Source organism: Tachyglossus aculeatus, chromosome 16 (genome assembly GCF_015852505.1).
Source record: "Tachyglossus aculeatus isolate mTacAcu1 chromosome 16, mTacAcu1.pri, whole genome shotgun sequence".
Taxonomy (NCBI): Eukaryota; Metazoa; Chordata; class Mammalia; order Monotremata; family Tachyglossidae; genus Tachyglossus; species Tachyglossus aculeatus.
The window spans coordinates 26,175,289-26,200,878 of NC_052081.1; the positions used below are offsets into that span (position 1 = coordinate 26,175,289).

The 25,590-nt window shown below is 44.1% G+C and overlaps 1 protein-coding gene across 1 annotated transcript in view; it reads left to right on the plus strand.

Annotated features, from left to right (window-relative positions):
* The window catches only part of CACUL1 (CDK2 associated cullin domain 1), a gene marked incomplete at its 5' end in the record, with an annotated part of 47,096 nt that extends 39,811 nt beyond the window's left edge, over window positions 1-7,285 (plus strand). Inside the window, 3 exons of the mRNA XM_038757618.1 lie at window positions 1,166-1,304; window positions 4,646-4,689; window positions 5,064-7,285. Of these exons, the coding sequence (XP_038613546.1) occupies window positions 1,166-1,304; window positions 4,646-4,689; window positions 5,064-5,104 (224 nt within the window). The remainder of the gene's footprint in view (window positions 1-1,165; window positions 1,305-4,645; window positions 4,690-5,063) is intronic.
* Between the last annotated feature and the right edge of the window lie 18,305 nt (window positions 7,286-25,590).

Below are 25,590 nucleotides of genomic sequence, written 5' to 3' on the forward strand. Positions count from 1 at the left end.
TTTAAAAGCTTGAAGCTTAACTCTAAGAGGAAGGATTATTTAGATGAGCCGTTGATTTTTAATGTACTTGGTTCAGTGTAATTACTGTGATTTGGCGATTGGCATAGCCAGAGGCAAATTACAAATGTTTGCCAAGCCAAAATACAGAAAACAGAGGCTTATTTTGACTGGTTAATGTCTTGATTTTTTTGTGGAGCGATCCCCTTCTACCCCGAATCACTTATTTTGACACAGTACTGAGAGTTATTTACCCATGTCTGAGTGTGTGTATGCCTGTGTGTAGTCCTTTCTAATTTCCGAGAACAGTTCGTCCTAGGGATTAAAAAGAATTTGGCAACAAGGCAGGTAGCTTGGGAAGAATGCTTCATCTTGTTCAGGCCGGCAAGATATACCTCGGATTTCCAAGTGGTCCTTGTACTGTAGAGAACACTTGGGAACACTGTAGAGGTAACTTGGTATGAGATCAGGGATATCCTGATGTACACAAATGCTCTCCATGTCCCGAAGGGTGGGTAGAGTCAGGATTTACTGAATAATTCAGCATACTCAGGAACAGCAGTAGCATCTGAAGTACTTAATTTTCCAGACAAAACCATAGCCTCCATGAGGAGAATCTTCCCTCCTTTCTCCCGTCTCTCCAGGATCTAGCAAACTATTTACAGTCAGTCAGTCGTATTTATTGAGTGTTTACTGTGCACAGAGCACTGTACTAAACGCTTGGGGAGAGCACAGTATAGCATACATTCCCTTCCCACAATGAACTTGGGGTCTAGAGGTCTCCCTTGCTTTAAAGAAGGAATGTGTACTATGAAAGCTCAGTGCTAGCTGAATCAGGCTAAAGCCTTTCCATTTCCACGTAGGGAGGAAAAAAGGGTTAGTTTTCGCATCTCTTCAGGCTAAAGCCTTGGAATAATCAGGAAAATAGGGTCATATAATCATGTCATAACGGAACGTCTTTATCCGTTCAATGGGTTCCAACCTCTCTTCCCCCTAAAATCAGGGAAAACTCAGTCCCCTCCGTTTTCCCTGAAAGTGAAAGTTGGGGAAGTTGACTTCCATCATTTTGCGCCTTCTCCCTTTCATGCAGACAAGCAAGGAATATTTTTTATTTTCAAAAGAGATCTCATGTGTTCTTTTGATTTACCTTGCACCTTCTCAAATGCAGAATGGGTTCAGATGGCACCAGCTTTATTTTCTAAATTCATCCCAAACATTCTGCCCCCTGCCATGGAATCTGAGCTTCAGGAATATGCTGCCCAAGACCAGAAACTTCAAAGAGAGCTTATGCAGAATGGCTTCATGAGGTAAGTGTCCTTCGACAACTAAATGTCAGGCCAGACGTTTGGAAGTTTGCAAGCTGTTTCATAATACAAGCCTCTCTAAAGTTGTTTTTTGGTTGAGGGTAGGTGGAGAGGAATGGGAGGATTCAGTCAGTGATATTTCTGTGCCCACTGATGGAGTACAGAGCACTGCATTAAATGTTTGGGCGAGAACTGCAGAAGCAAGGCACAAGATCCCTATCCTGAAGGAGCATACAGTCTAAGGGGGGAGACCCAAATGATTTGCAAATAGTGTGAGCAGGAGAAAGAACGAGAACATAATAGGAAGTATTAGGAGCACATCAGGATATCCAGATGTACACAAGCGCTGAGGAAAGGAATAACAAGTTTAAGGGCTAAGGGTGGGTGTCGGCTGGATGCCAAGGGTGTGTGAAGAACTAATCTTTACTGGAAGAGAGTGGGTTTTCAGAAGACTGTCAAGTTGGGGAGAGCTGTGGGCTGGACTATTTGGAGCAGAAGGGAGTTCCAGGCTGAGGGAAATAGCACGACTGCCAGGTTGGAGGCGGGAGGGTCGAGATTGCGGTACCAATTGGGCTAGCCTGAGAGGAGCTAAGCACAGAGCAGGGGAGCAGCAGGGGAGAAGAATTCGATATTTAAGATGAAGTGATTTAGTATGGATACATGGTTTTCTTCTGCACTCTTTAAAAAAAAATATAATATTAGACCTCCCACCCCCACCCCAATCAGCCACTAAGTTAACCAACTTTCCTAAATGCTCGTGTCTGCCACTGTGTCCCCTTCACAAACACCCACCCGGCCAAAGATGGGTAGCGGTGGTCGGGGGTGGGGAGGAGAAGGAGATGTACACCTTACATCGAAAACCAAATAACTAAGTACAAGAAAATGTGAGAAATCTTGTTTATGGGAGTTTGACTTCACAGACATTGACACAGTAGCCAAAATTTGGATCCATTGCAAAAATACTTTAGTGGTTTTTTTAAATGTATTTAGTGATTTACTCAATGTTTGGAAGACTTGAACACTTCCCTTGAAGAATTTGTGTGGAATAGGTGAAGTAAGTCTCCTGTCCCTAGGTTCAACTGGCCAGCCCACTCCTTTGCAAAGATGTATTACTGAAACCAAATTTGCCAGCTTCTTTAAAAAGCCATTTGCTGTTTAAGATCTTGTTGATCATTCTTGTAAATTATGCTGTACAAAATGTAATAGCTTCTTTGATCGTAATTTAACATGAGAAGAAATTATGTCCAGTGATGCAAGAAGAGTCAGAGTACATGTGAACTAATAAGAATTGTTACTGGTCGTTCTGATATGAGTAGTTATTTTAGGGCTTTTGCTCAACTAGTCACGAGATTATACTGCACAGCCTGGCAAATAACTTTTTCATTTAAATTACATTCCTATCGCATTACGGAATGGTCTACAGAAGACTATATCCAAGCCTTAATGAACTACATGAAGCAAGCCACTCTCTGTCCTGTGCCATGTTTTGGAGTAGTTAAATGTGTTAAAGCACACTGTATTTTCTAGCTCCCCGAGGTTTTTGAAAAATTGAAGAAAGGTACTTAAGCACAGAAAATCCTATAGAGTGATTTTATGAATGGACAACCTTGTTTTCTATCCTGAAAATGGCACCTAGTTTAATGGAATTTACTTTGAACTTAGTTGGCTGGAATGGTTATTTGAAATCAGATGGCAAGAAGCAGACCAGTATACTCCTACTTTGAAAATGTTTATACTTACCTACAAAAATGCCCCCCAAATTACATTTCTCTGATACCCTTTGAGGTAAGTACTAGGTGTTAGCTTAAGATGTGAATTAAAAACTTAGTTCATGCAACAGGGTAAGTATTGGGTCAGAAGCGAATTCAGACAGCAAGAAGTCGGCTTGAATGAATTAAATAGACTTCAACTATGATGAGCCAGTCTTTTTATTCTTCATTATTACCTATTAATGCCTGTCTCCCCCTCTAGACTGTAAGCTCACTGTGGGCAGGGAGCATGTCTGCCAACTCTGTTGTGTTCTCCCCAGTGCTCAGTAGAGTGGTCTGCACATAGTAAGTGCGTAGTAAATACCATTGTCAATGGAAGGGAACGGGTTTACCAACTCTGTTGTACTCTCCCAAGCGCTCAGTGCAGTTCTGCGTACACAGTAAGCGCTTCATAAAGACCATTGATTCAAACCATGCTTAGTTCAGATAATCTGCTTTTGACTAATTAACACTCCAATATAGTGGATTTTTGGTATTTGGGGATGGGGTGCTTCCACTCCACAACAAACTTCAGGGACAGTGGCCAGGTCTGCTAGCAACTGATTAAATCCTAACCTTACTAGTCCAAATAGGTCAGTGCAATCAAAGCAGTATAGTACCTTGATCTTGTACAAGGAGATTCTTGGAAATTGATGTCGTAGATGAAGGGATTTTGTCTATCTTTTCAGTCAGACCTATGAGGGAAGTTTAATGAAAATGTCCAGGCTTTTTGAGTGCTTTAAATTGCACCAAAGTAATTTGGAAACCTTTCCCTTCGAAACGTTCATTTTGTTCTTCCACAGGCCGTGGAAGAAAGTCTTTACGGTAATGAAGTGACAGACATTTGAGATCTCAAAATGTTTCTTATGTTTTCCACGTAACTAACTCTCTAAGGGAAGGCTGTTTTAAGTATTATTCAAGTGTTCTTATTTTGCAGTCAAGTTTAAGACTGTTATTCAAGATTACATCTGGCCTGGCCTAACCCATAAACCAAACTTGAGATATGGTCCATTACCACTTCCAAAGTGACTTCTGTGAGAGTTGTTAACCTGCTTGTATACTGTAAGTTTCTTGTGGGCAGGGGTCATGTTTACCAACTCTGTTATATTGTACTTTTCCAAGCTTTCATTATATTGCTCTGCACACAGTTAGCACTTAGTGAAACCCATTGATTGATAGATATTTTGACTCAGTGCCTTCATCTGAAATGTTATTAAACGGACCTCAGAATTGATTTAGGTACAAAAAGTAACAAAAAATATGAATAGAGTTCATTCGTTCAATCGTATTGAGCACTTACTGTGTGCAGAGCACTGGACTAAGTGCTTGGAAAGTACAATTCGGCAACAGAGACGATCCCTACCTAACAACGAGCTCACAGTCTAGAAGGTTCTATGTAAATAGTTAAAATTCAATATAATTCTCCGAAGATTTTAGATTTTGGAGTTACAGCAAGTTCTAAACACGTTTCTGTTACATAGTTTTAAATCTGACTTGAATTCTGAACTAAGCCATAGTACTCAAACTTAATCCCCTTTTTCCCCCCTTGCCAGACAACCCTGCTACCCTAACTACCTGTATTTCTCTTCCCCGCAGAGGCGATCAGTCACGTAAAAGAGCCGGAGAAGAGTTAGCTTATAGTAAGTAATGATCCGCTTGACATCGTTACTAAAAAGATGAAAGTCTTGGGGTTGTGACCAGAATCTTGTCTGACTGGCATCTGGGAAATGTTTTATTCTGGAAAAAGATGGGCTCTCCGCCCACATTTGATCGATGGCATGTGGAGTTAGAACTAATCGCCAAACCGGGAGCTCCAGCAGGGTTTCCGAAGTTGACCGTGTGGCTGTGCGGAGTTTTTAAAATCTTTTTAAAGACCGGAATGAACACTACTCGGGGGCCGGGGGTGGGTGGGGAGACAAAATGCTGCCGAGAGGTAGAGTAGAAATGGTCCCGGTCCCCCCACCTCCCCCAAATGACACGTTCCTCTTCGTTTTATTCTGTGTATTGTTTGTAGATGGCTCATCAGCCTGTGCAAGCTCCAGAGGGTACAGATAATGAACGCCCCAGCCGTGCCTGTATCCCGAAAAAGAAAAACCGCCAGAGGAGCGCAGACTGATTGAATCCCGAGCCCCGTTTGGGCCCCGTGAATCCTCAGGAGCTCCGTCACCACGATGTTCTCGGAAGAAAGAAGAGTTCATCAGACTCCGTAATCTGTTTTGTAGTAAAACAGGCAGATGCTGCTAGACTTGAGGATAATTCTGAAAGATGACGGTCTTTCAACCAGTTTTAACTTCCGATTCCGTGAGGAGCGGGCGTCTTGAGAAATGGCCGTTGCTAAGTCAAAATCGGCAGCCAAAATCAGCAGCTTCCTCCAAAAATGTTAGAGCGGGAGAACTGTTTTTTGCACTTGTTTGTTCGTTTTTTCCTCTGTGGAAGTTCTCTAACCCATCTGCGCATTTATTTTAAATGTCAAGGGATTTTCCAGAAGCTTTTGCTTAAAATTTTACAATCAGTATTTTTTTTTTCCATCCCATAACCGAGAGTTGGTCCATCATGTAGAGTTAGACATTCGGTTGAAAGAAACTACTTTCTGCTTTCTCATGGTTTTTCTTAATATTTCTTATCGTCGGTTCACATTTTTCTACTCCGTGCCTTGAGCCCTGTGCACTTTGTGATTTTTCCAGACCAGGTATTCAAATGAAATGTTCGTGAAGAAGCTCACCGTGAGGTGAACAGACTGGGACGGCACAAACTGGTTTTGAATCAACAGGACACTAATCGAAGAACAGTAACCTGCGTTTGAAATGAATTGATCCGATTTCAGCCTTTCCGTGTAAAAGCATTCTTAACTTTGGGACCAACTCTGGTAGAATTTTTTTACCTCCTCCATCACACTCTAGTGGTAGGATCAGCCTTTGTAATGATTGTAATACCCACTGTTGATTTCACAATTAAATCTAGCTCCACCATTAAAAAAAAGAATTATGATAGATGCCACACTCAAGTTTCTGTGCTAGAGACCCATCTTTAATCCAATAGCTGTGGGAAAAATTCAGGTAGAATCAGTGTTGTGGGGTTCCGGACCCATTTCCTTTTACCTGGGTGGGGAATGTATTTGAAAGCAGCAATTTGATTGCCGCCTTTTTTTATTCTGAAGTCATTGGAGAAAAAAGCTCTGCGAAATTCCAAGGACCTTTCAAAGATAAAAGCAAAACTACGTTTTCTGCTCAGATACATATAATGCTCTTTATCTTCTGACTGAATTATCTTAAAGCTTATTTGAGGTGTTGGGGGATGCAAGGAAATGGAAAATAGGACCGTGCCAGGGGGAAAAAACATTTTTCTTCCATGAGGTTCTGTGAAAAATGGTAGTATTTAGCCACTCGACTTATGGGGCTAACTATCAAGCCAACGTTTGCGTCTTTAGAAGATCTGGGGTGGAAAAGAGAGAAATGAAAAGATCACATACACTTGGTCATCTTGCTTTGTTTTGCATCACATCTTTGCCAGATCCATTTTGTCTTTTCCAATAATTTTTTGTTTGTCTTATTTTCTTGAGAGGGGAGGCTAGAGGAGGTGGGAAAGGGCACCCCACAAGCAGTTCAGCCCTAACTTGGAGATGTTCTCTAGGTTCAGTGGAGAGGGAAGCAACCATTGAACAGCTCCAGTATGTTTCCAAATACCTGGTTTTCTCAATGTTTTTCAGCAGAGATTATATAGAGTCCTCTGGCAGTATCCACTTATACAATAATCTGTTCGTTGTGAGAGCCAGTATTGATTACCGAAATAACATATCCAGGACGTAAATTGTGATCTGTAAAATTTGATTTCCCACATCAATAGTATTCTATTTGAACTAAGAAGTGAGACACTCGGATGAATCAGGCAGTTAGAATTTTATTTTGCTTAAACAGTTTCAAGAGAGCTTGTAAATACTCAATGGAACTGAGGTCTCACATCTGGGACACTGGATACGGTTTATTCTTAATTATGGTATCACATTTAGGAGAAAAGCTTTTGATCTTTCTATATAAGAAGGAAACAGACATTCCTTTTTGTATGGGCAGTATTTGAAATCCCATGAAATACCCAAATGCTTTTCCCGTGGTATGGCATTCTTGCTTGTCCTTGTTCAGTAATTCAAGAATCCCTCCCCTTGTAAAAATCATTGTATTACTTTGTGAATTGGCATTAAAATTTCAGAATGCTTTGGCATTATTGATGATGCCGAGGTAATTATGTCTATTATAGTTTCTTATTGTGGGTCGAGCGTGAAGTGGAGTTCAGCATCATCTACGGTTAGTTCCTTTGTAAACCTACACTGGGATTTAAAGCTAACTCTTGTCCGTTTGAGAGGAGATTCCATAGGGTCACAACTTCAAGGCGGTGCAATATCCTTATCTGTTCTAAGCATAACGCACTTGGACATATTCACGTTCTTCACCACGAACTCGGTCAGCGTGGGAGTGAGCTAGATAGAATGAATGATCCCCAAAACGCATTTGTTGTTGTAGGACTAGACCGTGTCTTAATTCTTAAAAATTATCGCTCATTTTCGTGTGTGAATGTTACAATTAATGAACATAATTGACCAAACCCTAAAGATTACGTATTAGCGTGTGATAAGGGTAAGACCAAGTTTTCACGTCATGCTAGTATTGAATAACCAGGAGTGTTGTCTTGAAATATGTGTGTTCTCCGCAGCTTGACAGCTATCCCTGTTCCTTTTCCCCGGGTCAGCAGTCATCGTATGACAATGATTTAAGTTCAACCCTAGAACTTAACGTAGAGATTGGGGTTCAATGCCAGTTATATCTGATGCGCCTGAAGTTAAACTGGAAAACACTCTTCCTATTAAAAAAAAAATACAGCCAGTTTGCATCCAGATGTTTTCCGAGGTACAACTGTGACACAGAAATGTCCGGGTTCATTTTGAATGTGGATTTCTTTTTTTTGTTGTTATTGCTGTGTTGTGTCTAGAGTTATTGGTTCATTTTTGTGTGTGAAACGCATCAGGTCAACCACTCGTTTTGCTCCTCAGCCTCTTTCCAGCGTTGGCACTCACCCTGAGCCCAGCTGCCCTCGGACTACCTCGCGTAGGGGGTGGAGAGCAAAAACTGGCCCATTGATCCTGAACTTATTTGACGCCCAAGTGATGCTTTCCTATCGCATGATGCTTGTGTAACTAGATAAAACGACATCTCTGTAAAAAGCTAATCTCTCTCCACCATGGCAACTTAAAGGTAAACGCTGCAGACTTGAGAAGGGACTTAAGAATCTCTCCTGCTCGTTCTCGGAATTCTAGAAACCAATTTCTAAGTAGATCTTAATTGCGTTTGACTTAGACGGGAAATCGTTGGCTAAGTGTTTAAGGCAACGGAAGAATGAAAACTGATCCACTCTCTCCATCACTGCACAAAACGTATTACTAGAGTCCTGCGAATATTTAAAAACACCTTTCCCGGGATATCGGGCCCTCTTCTGTTGCTGTTTTGCACACACGAGTTAGTCCTCAGGAATTTATACACTCGCTCATATAGCAGTGGTTTGTACTGGATCAGAAGGGAAGTTGAGCAGTTTGATCTTTCCTCTATTTCTTGCAAAACACGTCACCCGCAGACTGTGAGCCCACTCTTGGGTAGGGACTGTCTCTATGTGTTGCCAACTTGTACTTCCCAAGCACTTAGTACAGTGCTCTGCACACAGTAAGCCAGTAAGCGCTCAATAAATACGATTGGTTCAAGAAGCTAGTTGGTACTACATGTCTTTAATGTGGAAATGAGACTGGATTTAACGATTGACCTATGAAGGGGGCTTCCCTTGGTTGTCAAGTCAACTGGTGGTATTCACATTTGTATTTCTCTTCCTCTGTGTCTGTATCTTCTCCTCTGGTTTGCTTCCCTACACAGTTTTCAGTTGTTCGGCGATTATCGCACAAGAGGCATTGCGAAGGCTAAAATTCAAATGTCCGGTTATCACAAGTACGATAGCAGCTTCCGTTGAATGCTCAAGAGCCCCTGTTTGGGAACACAGACTGATCTGTTTAAAGGCTTTTAAATGTCTTTGGGAAAAGATGAAAAAACAACATAATGCATCTTTAAGCAATGAGGAGCATTTGAATTTACTCTCCGGGAGTCTGTATTGGTGATCTGGTTTGGAGCCTGGGTTAACTTGGGAGAATAAAATCCTTCGGAGGAAGAATACTGTACTTTAATGATACTCAAAGACAAGGTATATGGACACTTTACATCTGTTGCCGTTGGAGTGCTGTGTGACTATACTTTGGCTAGAGCCATTAAAATTGGTTGTGTACGTGAACTGTTGTAGTGCGGGTTTTGTTTTGTTTTGTTTATTTTCAGGAAGATGCCTCGCTAAGTCTTGTGTGAACCTTTTTGTGTTGAGGCACCGAAGAGAAGCAGCGTGACCTAATGGCACGGGCTGGGAGTCGGAGGACCTGGGTTCTAATCCCAGCTCCGCCACTCGTCTGCTGTGTGACCCTGGGCAAGTCGCTTCACTTCTCTGGGCCTCACTTTCCTCATCTGTAAAAGGGTGAGCACCAGGGATTGTGTCCGAGTTGAATATCCTGAATCTGCCCCAGCGCTTACTACAGTGCTGGAAGCATAGTAAGTGCTTAGGAAATACCACAATTATAAAATAAGTTTGGGATTCTTTCTGGTCACGAAAGTTAGGTGAATAAGGCGGACGATAGGGAATCTCCCATTGGGGATCCTTCCTGTGCCTGCAGTATTTTGCTAAATCTTTTCTCCGCTTTTTGATTACGGAGTTGGAGATTCCCAGGATAAGAAGTGTTTGGTTTCACTTGTTCCTTTTTCCTAGGGGACCGGTTGTGGGCCTACTTATTGTTTAGAGTGCATAAAGAGCTGCTTTCTCTTCCTCCTCACAGTTTCCTGGTTGGGGAAGGGAAGTACGAGTATTTCCGAGACCCCTTTCATAGATCTCTGCAGCTCAGAAGCCAGTGGCCCTATTAGCTAGTCTTAATTTTCACTGGAAAGGTGTGAGAACTTTCAAAGAGGAATGTTAACGGGGCAAACACGTTCTGTTCAGTTTTAATGTCTCCCTATGACTGATTGCATTCTCGCCAAACCAAAATAATCTGCCTCGTTCCAGGTAGTCTGCGTTGTTAACTAATAATAATAATAATAATAATAAAATGACAATGGCTGGGTTCTGGGAAATGTATTGATGTAGCGCTAGGGTTAATAATTTCACGGTAAAATAAACCTTTTGTATTTTCTCAGTTGTCATTTTATGATGGTGAATATGTGACTGTTGCAGTAAGACCGTGTGAACAGTTCTCCCAGAAAGTTGTGCTTCTAACAAAGAGAAAATGACTTTAATTGCCTCAGTTCCCCCCAACCCCGGCAGAATTATAAGTTGGGGAAATCATTCCACTGAGATGGCTTAAAATTGGGGGTTTGATGTGATTAATTAGAAATTGGCAGCCAAATGATCTCCTCTATCAGTTTTCCCTGCTGGTTGGGAGAAGGGCAGAGGGATAAATAAAAGATAATTTATAATGAGTTGATATCTTTTACATCTGATAATTATCCTATAGGCATTGGCTGCCTATTTAATGCTAAGCCCTGTACTGAGCAGTGGCACATGCCAGAGATATTGCCCTTGGCTCGCAATCCGGAAAGGAAGGGATAAAAGGATTTCGGCATTTAACAGAGAAAGGGAAAAAGCAAGGGTGAAGAAGGGAATAACAATTTACAGAAAGAGAACATAGGTAGATGCTGATTCCCTCTGCCCCCAAACTCCTCGGCTATTTTGGAAGATTTTCATAATGTTCACTAGACCACAAGCTTCTTGTGGGCAGGGAACAAACATGCCCACCAACTGTTATATCACACTCTCCCGAGCGCTTAATTCAGTGTTTTGCCCACAGCACTTGAGGTACAATTGATTGATTAGCTGGGCATCTCCCCAGTAATCCAACACCTGGAGAGGGGAAAGAGCCCAAGGGAATAATGAGAAAGCAAATGTCTCACTCATTCAATAGTGATCACCTTGTAACCCCACAGCGCTTAGAACAGTGCTTTGCACATAGTAAGCACTTAATAAATGCCATCATTATTATTATTATTATTTACTGAGCACTTACTGTTTGCAAAGCACTGGACTAAGCGCTTGGGAGAGTACAATACAACAATAAACAGACACAAACAATGCAGAGGGAACCAGAACAGGAATGGGGGGTGTGCGGGAGGGAAACCAAAATCTTTTGACAATTTGAGGAATCTGAGCTGGTTACTAAATACCAGCTGTTTAATGTCCCGGACAGGAGCGAGAGAATGTGTGACACTCTGCAAGTCACCGGGAGTCAGAAGTTGTGGGTTCTAATCCCGCCTCCGCCACTTGTCTGCTGTGTGACCTTGGGCAAGTCACTTAACTTCTCTGTGCCTCAGTTACCTCATCTGTAAAATGGGGATTAAGACTGTGAGCCCCACATGGGACAACCATTATACCTTGTATCTACCCCAGTGCTTAGAACAGTGCTTAGCACATAGTAAGTGTTTAACAAATACCATCATTGTTATTATCTAGCAGTTCCTTCCTGCAGGTTCTCAGTCTGTTGTCTGTTATATTGTACTCTTCCGAGTGCAATACAGTAAGCACTCCATAGATACCATTAATTGATTTTTTTTGTGTGTGTGTGTGTGGCAGACTCCATCAACATGGTCACCATGTCCTAACTGAAGTCAATAAATTCCTTAGGCGTCTTGTTTTTCATTTCCTGGCTCCTCCTCCTTTCTTTTGAAGGATTACTTTTAAGACGGGAAGCAGCGTTCCCTAACGGAAAGAGGACGGGCCCGAAGGAATGACCTGGGTTGCAATTCCAGCTCTGCCATTTGTCTGCTGTGTGAACTTGGGCAAGTCACTTCACTTCTCTGTGCTTCAGTTACCTCATCTGTAAAATGGGAGTTAAGACTGTGAGCCCCGTGTGGGACATGGACTGTGCCCGATTTGATTAGCCTGTATCTACCCCAGCGCTTAGTACGGTGCCTGGCAAATAGCGCTTAAATACCATTTAAAAAAAATAATAAAATAGTTTTTCTCAAGTCTCACGGTTGTGTCCCCAAGCCGTGGTTGTGTCGGTGGCATTGTTTCCGGTGCCCTCCTATGTGTTGTATACAAGTGTGTTGCTTTGTGGTGCTCGCTTTAGTCCCCTCTATGGCCATGGATTTCTTACCGTCCCTCTGCCTTATCTATTTTGCTTAGTTTCTCTCTGTTCTCCTATCTCGTCTTAAGCGAACCTTCTCTGTTTCTGTGCTTCTCTACCATCCAAATCCTCCGTTCCACTTCGTGTCTCAGCTCTGGATCTTCTCAGTCCTCTCGGGCTTCGGGCTGGTCTTGCTATTTCCTGCAGGTCTCCCGCCTCGTCCCCCATCCTCGACGGGCTTTGTACTTGCTGCTTTCCTAAGGTGGCAGCAACTCCATGTAATCCCCCCACCCTACTTCTTCCCTTCCCACCCAATTTCTATGTCCATCTATCCGGGGAGAAGATCATCCAACTGTGTGTAAAGAAGATGGTAGAGACCAGAATGTTTTGAACACTTCACTCCTGCTGCTTCTTCCTCTTTCCCTTCAAACGTGCTCCCTTTTCGGCTGGATTTGGTCTGAACAAGGATTCGTGGTTTGAAGCGCCGCCACTTCCCAGTCAGTGAGCCATGATTATTTCATTCATTGCTTCCTTCCCTATGCTGAATAATAACTGAGGCATTAAGTGCTTACTGTGGGCCGAGTGCTGTACTAAGTGCTGGGGTGGATACGAAAACGTCAGGTCCCAAATGGGGCTTACATTGTAAGTATGAGGGAGAACAGGTGTGGAATCCCCATTTTGCAGATGAGGAAACCGGGGCCCAGAGAAGTGAAGTGACTTGCCCAAGGTCACATAGGCAACTGCTGGAGCCAGAATTAGAACCCAGGTCTTCTGATTTCCAGGCTCATGCTCTTTCCACTAAGCCGTGCTGCTTCTTTATAGCTGTCTGCTGTGTTAAAGTTGTTTGGTGACTCACCTAGAAAAAAGACTTGCTTTTTTTCGAAGCCACCAGTAAGGTGGGAAGAGCTAGCAGGAGGCAGCATGACATGGTGGTTAGAGCACGGGTCTGGGAATCAGAAGGTTATGGGTTCTAAAACCCGGCTCTGCCACTTGTCTGCTGTATGACCTTGGGCAAGTCGCTTCTCTGTGCCTCAGTTACCTCATCCGTAAAATGGGGGGTGAGACTGTGAGCTCCCTGTGGGTCAGAGGCTGTCCAACCTGATTTTCTTGTATTAGCCCCAGTGCTTAGTACGTTGCTTGGTGCTTAGTACAGTGCCTGGCAATGTCCAGGGGGCATGTATTCACTTGCCCAGCGTGGGCACGGTAATGCAGATCTAGCTTGGGGATGGCAAACCCTGGAGCGGTCAGCATTGCTCTTGTGTTTCCGGAGGGAATAATTGATTTATCGGGATAGTGCAAATGGAGGCTCAGAGGCAAGCAGGGTCACACCTGGGGTTAATTTACCACCTTGTTCACATCCCTCTGACTGGGCCCGTCCAAGAAATCCTCAAGACCGTCAAACAAAAACTCCTCACCACTGGATTTTAAAGCATTCACTACTCTGCCCCCTCCTACCTCACCTCACTACTCTCCTGCTACAATCCAGCCCCACGCACCTTCCTAGCTCTTTCAGTGTGGAAACAGCCCGGGCTTGGGAGTCAGAAATCACGGGTTCTAATCCCAGCTCTGCCACTTATCGGCTGTGTGACTTTGGGCAAGTCACCTAACTTCTCTGTATCCGTTACCTCATTGGTAAAATGGGGATTAAGACTGTGAGTCCCACGTGTGACAACCTGATTGCCTTGTATCTACCTCAGTGTTAGAACAGTCTTGGCATATAGTAAGCACTTAACAAATACCGTCATTATCATTATTTCCCCGCCTCTCGACCTTCTTTCCCCAAACTCCCCAGGACTGCAACGGTGTGAATGGACAGAACCCTTGACGGCCATACTCCCGAAAAGACCGAGCTGTCAGCAGTCAATCAATTGTATTTATTGAGCGCTTACTGCATGCAGAGTACTGTACTAAGCACTTGGGAGAGTACACTATAACTATAAATGGACACATTCCCTGCCCACAATGAGCTTACAGTCTAGAGGGCCCTTTAGACAGTGGCTGAGGTGAGAGTGAGGGACAGTGAGTAGTTGGTTCTAGAGGAGCAAAGTGTGCAGGCTGGGTTGTAATATAGGAGAGGTGTTAGAGGTCATTAATTCATTCAATCGTACTTATTAAGCGCTAAACTGTGTGTACTAAGAACTTGGGAAAGTGCAATGCAACAATAAACTGCCATTCCCTGCCCACACCTTCATTCAGTCATATTTATTGAGCGCTTACTGTGTGCACAGCACTGTATTAAGCGCTTGGGAAGTACAAGTTGGCAATCAAACTCAAAACTGTTTCTGTTAGCCTACCAGATGTGGGGTTAATGAATGTGGGTCCATGGAACCAGGTCTTCGAGAAATTTTCAAAATTTGAAAATCTTCTTGCTCTTTTCAACAGTTTCATTTCTAAATGCAGATTGCCCAGTTCTTTAATGGCCTGGTGGGAAATAATCAGTCTTATGTGGTAATAAAAACATTCACTCATTACATCTTGAGCAATGAGGCCTAGTGGAAAGAACATGGGCCCGGGAGACAGAGGACCTAGGTTCTTTTCCCAGCTCCACCACTTGTCTGCTGTGTGTCTTTGGGGAAGTCATTTAATTTCACTAATTCTGAAATTCCTCTCTCTGTCCACGACTTGCTGTCTTTTCCATACACCCACCACCGGCAAATCTGTCCTTATCCACTACAGAGACCATCATTAAGCACTTAGTACAGTGCTCTGCACACAGTAAGCACTCAATAAATACGATTGAATGAATGAATTCTTTCAAACCCCTCCAGTATTTAACAGCCATTTTATACCATTTCGTCTCCATACCCAAACTACCTCCTCCTGACACACAAATGGACCTACTCAACACCATCTTCTCAACTAAAATGGAGGCCCTTGCTCCCCTGTCCCTCAGCTGGTATCATACCACTAATCCTCAGCCCCGGGTCACAACCACAGTCTGCTTCCTCTTTTCCTGTGACTGAGCTGCTGAGCGCTCTTGGAGGAAATCTAGACATCTCTCTGACCTTGTCCAACTTAAATTCATTCTTATCTGCTTTGATTCGGCCCTCTCCACTGCCCAACAACAACAATACTTCTCCTTTCTAAATCACCCCCACACCCACTGCCCCCTCCAGCTGTCCCAGACATTTAATTCCCTCCTAAAACCTCCCGTCCCCGGCCACCAACATCTCCCTTAATGAGCTGGCCACCTATTTCATCAGTAAATTGCAACCATCAGGTGTGATCTCTCTAAAACCTCCCCTTCACTTCTCTCCAATCCCCACCTCCTCCTCCACCCTTTTCAGCTCTCTCTCTCTTCCCTGCCATACTTCAAGATGAAAGTCCTCACCTCCTCTCTAAATCTACTCCCTCCACCTGGGCTTCTAACCTTATCCCTTTGTACCTCTTTAAACTCAGCTCCTCCCTCCTTGGCTACCGTCTTCAACTGTTCACTCTCCAATGGCTTCTTCCCCACCGCTTTCAAACATGCTTCTGTCTCCCCATCCTAAAAAAAACCTTCCCTTGACCCTGTATCTCCCTCCAGTTATTGCCCTATTGCTGTCCTATCATTTCTCTTTTAATTTCTTGAGAAGTTGTTTACATCAGCTGTCTCCACTTACTATCTTCCAATTCTGTCCTTCCATCCCCTCCACTCAACAGAAACAATCCTCTCTAAGGTAAGTGCCCAGATTGTAAACTCGTAGGGGGCAGGGAGTGTATCTGATTATTGTTGTATTGTACTCTCCCAAGCGCTTAGTACAGTACTCTGCACACAGTAAATAAGATTGAATGATTAACAATGACCTTCTCTCCAAATTCAATTGGTCTCCACTCCATCCTAATCCTCCTAGACCACTCAGCTATCTTTGGCACTGTAGACCACCCCCTTCTCCTTGAATCCAATCTTGGATTCACTGACACTGTCCTCTCAATAATAATAATAATAATGACAGCATTTATTAAGTGCCTACTATGTGCAAAGCACTGTTCTAAGTGCTAGGGAGGTTACAAGGTTATGAGGTTGTCCCATGGGGGGCTCACAGTCTCAATCCCCATTTTCCAGATGAGAGAACTGAGGCCCAGGGAAGTTAAGTGACATGCCCGAAGTCACACAGCTGACAAGTGGCGTAGCTGGGATTTGAACCCATGACCTCTGACTCCAAAGCCCGGGCTCTTTCCACTGAGCCACGCTGCTTCTCTCTTGGTTTTCCTTCTATCTCTCCGACTGCCCAGTTTCTTTCGTTGGCGCCTCCTCTGCTGCCCAGTCTCTGATAGTGATAATAATAACTGTGGTATTAAGCACTTAGTATGTGCTAAGCTCTGGGGTGGAGACAAGCAAATCGGGTTGGACACAGTCCCTGTCCCATATGGGGCTCACAATCTCAATCCCATTTTACAGGTGAGGTAACGGGCACAGAGAAGTGAAGTGACTTGGCCAAGGTCACACAGCAGACAAGTGGTGGAACTGGGAGTAGAACCTGTGACCTTCTGATTCCCAGGCTCTATCCACTAGGCCATGCTGCTCCCTCAGGGCTCAGTTCTAGGTCCCCTTCTGTTTTCCATCTACACCCACTCCCTTGAAGAACTCATTCACGCATATGGCTTCAGTTACCATCTCTACGTGCATGATTCCCAAATCTACATCTCCAACCCTGACCTCTCTCCTTCCCTGCAATTTCACATTTCCTTCTGCCTTCAAGACATCTCTCCTTGGATATCCTGTGACACCTCAAATTAAACATGTCCAAAACTGAACTCCTTATTTTCCCAGCCAAACCCTGTCCTCCCCCTATCCTTCCCATCACTGCAGACAATATCTCCTCCCTCTCTGTCAGAGATATCCTCCCTATCTCACAAGCCCGTGACCTCGGTGTTGTCCTTGACTCAACCCCTGACTCCACCCAAATATTCAATCTGTCACCAAATCCTGTGGGTTCGACCTTCATTACATTGCCAATATTCACCCTTTCCTCTCTATCCAAACTGCAACAGTGCTGATCCAAGCACTTATCCTATGCAAGTACTGCATCTGCCTCCTCGCTGACCTCTTGGCTTCCTGTCTCTCCCCCCTCCAATCCATACTTCACTCTCCTGTATGGATCATTTAGCAACAAAAATGTTCAATCCATGTCCCCTCACTCCTCAAGAAACTCCGGTGGCTGCCCATCCTTCTCCACGTCAACCAGAAACTCATTGAGCCCACTGTTGGGTAGGGACCGTCTCTATGTGTTGCCAACTTGTACTTCCCAAGCGCTTAGTACAGTGCTCTGCACACAGTAAGTGCTCAATAAATACGATTGAATGAGGGAATGAATGAATTATCACTGGCTGCTTTAAAGCAGTCAGTAGCTCACCCCATCCTACCTCCCCAATCTCCTATTCCAGCCCAGCCGCACACTCAGCTCCTCTAGCACTGTGACCCGAACTCGTTTATCTCTATTTATTCGTCTATTTTTTTACTTGTACATATTTACTATTCTATTTATTTTGTTAATGATGTGCATCTAGCTTTGTTTCTATTTGTTCTGACGACTTGACACCTGTCCACATGTTTTGTTGTCTGTCTCCCCCTTCTAGCCCGTGGGCCCGTTGTTGGGTAGGGACCATTTCTATATGTTGCCAACTTGTACTTCCCAAGCGCTTAGTCCAGTGCTCTGCACACAGTAAGCGCTCAAATACGATTGAATTTATCTCACTGCCGATCCCTTTCCCATGTCCTCCCGCTAGCCTGGAACTCCCTTCCCCTCCCTATTTGCCAGACTACCACTCTCTCCATCTTAAAATCATTATTAAAGTCCCGTTTCTTCCAAGAAGTCTTCCCTATTAAGCCCTCTTCCCCAGCTCATCTCCCTTCTGTGTCATCCGTACGCTTGAATCTGTGACCTTTGGACGTTTGATATTCACCCCAGCCCCACAGTTCGTAAGTAAATATCTTTGAATTATATGTTATCAATTTTTACTTATTCATATTAATGTCTGTCTCCTCCTCTAGATTGTAAGCTCGGTATGGACAGGGAATGTGTCTGCTAACTGTTGTATCATACTCTCCCAAGCATGTTTAGTTTTATTGTCTGTCTCCCCCTTCTAGATACAAGGTGATCAGGCTGTCTCACGTGGAGCTCACAGTCTCAATCCCCATTTTATAGATGGGGGAGCTGAGGCCCAGAGAAGTGAAATGACTTGCCCAGGGTCACGCAGCAAACTGAGCCCCCTCCTCTCACTCTCCATCCCCCCTGCTTTACCTCCTTCCCTTCCCCACAGCACCTGTATATATGTACATATGTTTGTACTGATTTATTACTCTATTTATTTTACCTGTACGTATTTATTCTACTTATTTTATTTTGTTAATATGTTTTGTTTTGTTCTCTGTCTCCCTCTTCTAGACTGTGAGCCCACTGTTGGGTAGGGACCGTCTCTATATGTTGCCAACTTCCCAAGCGCTTAGTCCAGTGCTCTGCACACAGTAAGCGCTCAATAAATATGATTGATGATTGTGAGCCCGTTGTTGGGTAGGGACCGTCTCTATAGGTTGCAGACTTGCACTTCCCACACGCTTAGTCCAGTGCTCTGCACACAGTAAGCGCTCAATAAGTATGATTGAATGAATGAATGGATACAGTGCTCTGCACTTAGTAAGCACTCAATAAATAGCATTGATTTATCGATTGATTTTTTTGGGACTCAGTTCCCTCATCTGTAAAATTAGGGGGGATTAGGACTGTGAGCCCCACCTGGGACGTGGACTGGGGCCAACCCTGATTAGCTTGCATCTCCCCCAGTGCTTAGCACAGTGCCTGGCACCCAGGAAGAGCTTAAAAACCGTAAAAAAAAGTTAGGAACAATTGATTTGTTCCAATACTGTATTGAACGAACACTGAGCTCCATCTTGTGGCCACGAATTCCGGATTTCTCTCAATTTGCTCCAGATCAGCTCAAATGAAGTTTTGTTCCCCTTCGCAAGAGCTGGCAGAAAGGAAAGGGAAATTAGTTTAGAACATTGTACTGAACTCTTTTGAATCTCCCACCCCGTGACACTCCACACCTTTCCCAACGCTTACGACAGTCACTACCCGTTTTAACTGAAATAATGTCTAGAATTCTAATATCAATAAGAGCACCGTGCCATCAAGTAAAGAAAATGTGTCTACTAAATTTCTTATTCGCTTACTGCAGTGCTGTATACACGGTATTGTCTAGTGTTGTCCATTATTGAGAGCTACCCTATTCTGTTTTATCCCACTTCCCAAGATTTCATTTCAGCATCTACTTCTAAATCATCTTTTTGATTTTCAAAACTCACTTCACTTCTCCCTTCGCTTTTGGGGGACCTTTAGTTACCTCCCAGAGTTATAAAGGTCCTTTGTAAATTTAGATTTACTGAATATCCCTCTAATCTGTAAGCTCATTGTGAGGAGGGAACGTGTCTACCGACTCTGTTATAGTGTACTCTCCCAATTGCTCAGTACAGCCTTCAGCACGTAGTAAACTCTCAATAAATGTGACTGATGGATTGGTTAGTAGTTCACTGTTCATTTTCATTTTTTATGAGCTGTGGTTCTTTCTAATGCATCTGGGCTCAGCAGGTCCGACTGAACATAGGATTTATCTCCTCTTTATCACTAAACATGATTTGTGACTTGCTTTTATCTGTTACCAACCCGTGAGGGAGTCTAATTCGTTGCAACTTCCTACCTGGGTAATAAAATCACTCCAAGGTGTGAGTGCCATCCTTGGAAGGGTAATTTATTTATATTAATGTCTATCTCCCCCTCTAGACTGTAAGCTCATAGGCAGTGAATGTGTCTGTTATTTTGTTGTACTCTCCTGAGCGCTTAGTACAGGGCACTGCACACTAAGCGCTCAATACATCCAATCGATTGAATGATTGATTGCCCTCGCAAGTGGCCCAGTGTGAAATTAGAAACCTTTGACCGCAACCTAGTTATGTCAAAAATGTGATGGTTCCCAGAAGAGCGACATGTCTGTGACAACATTTGAGACCAACAAAAATACATTTTGATTTTAAGTTCTTTTGGTTGGCAGTGTAGTCATCCACCTGGTGCGACACCGTTATAATGCCGTTAGTGGGTAAGATGCCCACTACATTCTCTCTGAGTCCAGGGTAGCATGGTGTAGTGGTTAGAGACGAACCCGGGAGTCAGAAGGTCGTAGGTTCTAATCCTGGCTCTGCCACTTGTCTGCTGTGTGACCTTGGGTAAGTCACTTCACTTCTCTGGGCCTCAGTTACCTCATCTGGAAAATGACTGAGGCTGTGAGCCCCATGTGGGACACGGATTGTGTCCAAACTGACAAACTTGTTTCCACCCCTGAGCTTAGCACAGTGCCTGGCACATAGTAAGCTCTTAACAAATGTCACAGTTGTAAATACATAAATCATGGGTTGAGGTTTCACCTCCTTTTCAATTCCCTTGTCTTCATCCAGTTGTGTCTTGGTAGGATGAAATTTCATTTTTCATTTTTTTCCCATTGATCATACTCTCCTTATAGATAGAGAAGCTATTTGATTTGCAATATACCAAGTGGGGAATATGGGCTGTATTGTGAAGGGACATTTCAAAGCTGTGATGAGCTGAAAGAGCTAAGTGTGAACACTCGAGTCAGGTCCTTCTGGGAGTCACTTCCCCATATGATTTCTTTTGGGTATTTAGCTATGTCAGAATGCACGCATGGTTAATGAACTAAATTTTCCCCTGTTTAGAAAGGGGCCCAAGTTCTGCACTGGAGATTTGCAGTTTGGTAAAAACGGAGCAGCTGTAAATTGGAAATATAACTGCCACGTCATTCAGGTGCTTTTCACAATCCCAGTGATGTGGGAGAACCAGTCTCTGTGGGTCACCTCCTTTCATTCATTCATTCATTCATTCAATCGCATTTATTGAGCGCTTACTGTGTGCAGAGCACTGTACTTAGCGCTTGGGAAGTACAAGTTGGCAACGTATAGAGACGATCCCTACCCAACAACGGGCTCACAGTCTAGAAGGGGAATAATAAGTATAATAATGATGGCATTTATTAAGCACTTACTATGTGCAAAGCACTGTTCTAAGCGCTGGGGAGGTTGCAAGGTGATCAGGTTGTCCCCCGGGGGGCTCACAGTCTTAATCCCCATTTTACAGATGAGGTAACTGAGGCCCAGAGAAGTGAAGTGACTTGCCCAAAGTCACACAGCTAAGTGGCAGAGGTGGGATCATATAGGTCATATGACTGGTGGATGTCAATCATAGGGGCCCAAGTGCTTAGTACAGTGCTCTGCACATAGTAAGTGCTCCATAAATACGACTGATTGATTGATAGGGAATGCAGTGTCACACTGGGTGGTAATTCAGCCCCTCTACTGGGGATTAGTAGAGCTGATAGGGTCCCCAGACCCATTTATAATCAATCAATCATATTTATTGAGCGCTTACTGTCTGCAGAGCACTGTACCAAGCGTTGAGAAGCAGCGTGGCTCAGTGGAGAGTGCACGGGCTTTGGAGTCAGAGGTCAATCAATCAATCAATCGTATTTATTGAGTGCTTACTGTGTGCAGAGCACTGTACTAAGCGCTTGGGAAGTACAAGTTGGCAACATATAGAGAGTCCCTTCCCAACATCATCATCATCATCATCAATCGTATTTATTGAGTGCTTACTGTGTGCAGAGCACTGTACTAAGTGCTTGGGAAATCCAAGTTGGCAACATATAGAGACAGTCCCTACCCAACAGTGGGCTCACAGTCTAAAAGGTCATGGGTTCAAATCCCGGCTCCGCCACCTGTCAGCTGGGTGACTTTGGGCAAGTCACTTCACTTCTCTGGGCCTCAGTGACCTCATCTGGAAAATGGGGATGAAGACCGTGAGCCCCACGGGGGACAACCTGATCACCTTGTATCCCCCCCCAGCGCTTAGAACAGTGCTTTGCACGTAGTAAGCGCTTAATAAATGCTATTATTATTATTATTATTATTATTACAGTACCCCAAACAAGCACCTCTTAAGCAAATCGCCCCTAACCATAGCATCCCCACTCCTACTTGCTGTTGCTCCTGCAAAAAGCAGGCAGCAGCCTCTCTGTTCAGGTGTTCTGGCTGCTGCTTCTGAGACTCTGCCATCTCCACAACGTGGGGGTAGCGGGCTGGTTGGGTGGGCATAGGGTCGCTTCTCGAGAAGTAGCGTGGCCTAGTGATGATGATGATGATGATGGCATTTATTAAGTGCTTACTACGTGCAAAGCACTGTTCTAAGCACTGGGGAGGTTACAAGGTGATCAGGTTGTCCCAGGTGGGGCTCACAGTCTTCATCCCCATTTTACAGGTGAGGTCACTGAGGCCCAGAGAAGTGAAGTGACTTGCCCAAAGTCACACAGCTGACAATTGGTGGAGCCGGGATTTGAACCCATGACCTCTGACTCCAAAGCCCACACTCTTTTCCACTGTGCCACGCTGTTTCTCTATAGCACGAGCCTGGGAGTCCGAAGTACCTAGTTTCTAATCACCGCTCCGCCACTTGTCTGCTGGGTGACCTTGGCCAGGTCACTTTACTTCTCTGGGCCTCATTAATGATAATAATAATAATAATAGTAATGGCATTTATTAAGTGCTTACTGTGTGCAAAGCACTGTTCTAAGTGCTGGGGAGGTTACAATAATAATAATAATAATAATGGTATTTGTTAAGCGCTTACTATGTGCAAAGCACTGTTCTAAGTGCTGCGGAGGCTACAGTAATAATAATAATGATGGTATTTGTTAAGCGCTTACTATGTGCAAAGCACTGTTCTAAGTGCTGGGGAGGTTACAAGGTGATCAGGTTGTCCCAACGTGGGGCTCACAGTCTTAACCCCCATTTTACAGGTGAGGTAACTGAGGCACAGAGAAGTGAAGTGACTTGCCCAAAGGCACATAGCTGACAATTGGTGGAGTCGGGATTTGAACCCATGGTCTCTGACTCCAAATAATAATACTAATAATGACATTTATTAAGCACTTTGTGCAAAGCACTATTCTAAGCACTGGGTAGGTTACAATAATAATAATAATAATAATAATAATGGTATTTGTTAAGCGTTTACTGTGTGCAAAGCACTGTTCTAAGCGCTGGGGAGGTTACAAGGTGATCAGGTTGTCCCACGTGGGGCTCACAGTCTTATTCCCCATTTTACAGGTGAGGTAACTGAGGCACAGAGAAGTGAAGTGACTTGCCCAAAGTCACACAGCTGACAATTGGCAGAGCCGGAATTTAAACCCATGACTTCTGACTCCAAATAATAATAATAATGGCATTTTTTAAGTGTTTACTATGTGCAAAGCACTGTTCTAAGCGCTGGGGAGGATACAAGGTGATCAGTTTGTCCCGCGTGGGGCTCACTCACAATCTTCATCTCCATTTTACTCTTTTAGACTGTGAGCCCACTGTTGGGTAGGGACTGTCTCTATATGTTGCCAATTTGTACTTCCCAAGCGCTTAGTACAGTGCTCTGCACATAGTAAGCGCTCAATAAATACGATTGATGATGATGATGATTTTACAGATGAGGTAAGCCCGTGCTCTTCCCACTGAGCCACTCTGCTTCTCTCTGTACAATGATCTGATCTCATCTGTACAACGGGGATTAAGATTGTGAGCCCCATGTGGGACGGGGACTGTGTCTAACCTCAATTGTTTGTATCTACTGCAGCGTTTAGTACAGTGGCTGGCACATAGCGCTTATCAAATACCACAATTATTATTATTCCTACTGAAAAAGCCGAGGAAACGGCAGCAGCTCCCCTCATCCAGCAGATGTCAGGGAAGAACTGCACAATAATCCAGGCGCGACCCGGCTGCTGGATTGACTGGTCGATAATCAATCAATCCTATTTATTGAGCGTTTACTGTGTGCAGAGCATTGTACTACTACTAATAATGATGATGGCATTTATTAAGCACGTACTATGTGCTTAAGCGCTGTTCTAAGCGCTGGGGAGGTTTCAAGATGATCAGGTTGTCCTGTGGGACAGCTCTGAGGCTGGCGGGGCACAGAAAGAGCATGGGCTTCGGAGTCTGTGGTCAAGGGTTCAAATCCTGCCTCTGCCAATGGTCAGTTGTGTGACTTTGGGCAAGTCACTTCACTTCTCTGGGCCTCAGTTCCCTCATCTGTAAAATGGGGATTGACTGTGAGCCCCCTGTGGGACAACCTGATCACCTTGTAACCTCCCCAGCCTTAGAACAGTGCTTTGCACATAGTAAGCACTTAATAAATGCCATTATTATTATTATTATTATGAATCCCCATTTTACAGATGAGGTGACTGAGGCTCAGAGACGTTAAGTGACTTGCCCAAAGTCACACAGCTGACAATTGGCGGAGCTGGGATTTGAACCCATAACCTCTGACTCCAAAACCCGGGCCACGCTGCTTCTCACTTGGGAAAGTATTATATAACAGAGTTGATGATGGCATTTGGTAAGTGCTCACTCTGGGCCAGGCACTGTACTAAGCGCCGGGGCGGACAGGAGCGAATCAAGTTGGACCCGGTCCCTGTCCCACGTGGGGCTCACAGGCTCAATCCCCATTTTACAGATGAGGTAAGTGAGGTCCAGACGAGTGAAGTGACTTGCCCAAGATCACCCAGCAGAGAAGCGGAGGAGAGGGACCGTCTCTCTATGTTGCCAACTTGTACTTCCCAAGCGCTTAGTACAGTGCTCTGCACACAGTAAGCGCTCAATAAATACAAATGAATGAATGAATGAACGAACCCATGACCTTCTGACTTCCATGCTGCTTCTGGACAAGTAGCGTGGCCTAGTGATGATGATGATGATGATGGCATTTATTAAGCGCTTACTATGTGCAAAGCACTGTTCTAAGCGCTGGGGTGGTTTAGTAACCTCCCTGTTTACACTGAGTTGTGGTTTCCGGATGAGGCAAGCATTCCCTGGAGGAGGGGCAGTGGGTTAGGGCTTTCTGGACCCGCTCTGAGGCTGGCGGGGCATTAATACAGTGCTCTGCATGTAGTAAGCGCTCAAATACTAATGAATGAATTAGGATGGGCAGCACGGAGCTTACAGGAGCAACAGAATTAATGGGAAGGGGCACATATGCCTGACAAATTTCCTTCTGACTCCCCCAGGTCCATACTCTCAGACTGAGCCCCCTCCTTCCTCTCCCCACAGCACCTGTATATATGTTTGTACAGATTTATTACCCTATTTTACTTGTACATATTTACTATTCTATTTCTTTTATTCTGTTAATATGTTTTGTTTTGTTGTCTGTCTCCCCCTTCTAGACTGTGAGCCCGCTGTTGGGTAGGGACCGTCTCTATATGTTGCCAACTTGGACTTCCCAAGCGCTTAGTCCAGTGCTCTGCACACCGTAAGCGCTCAATAAAT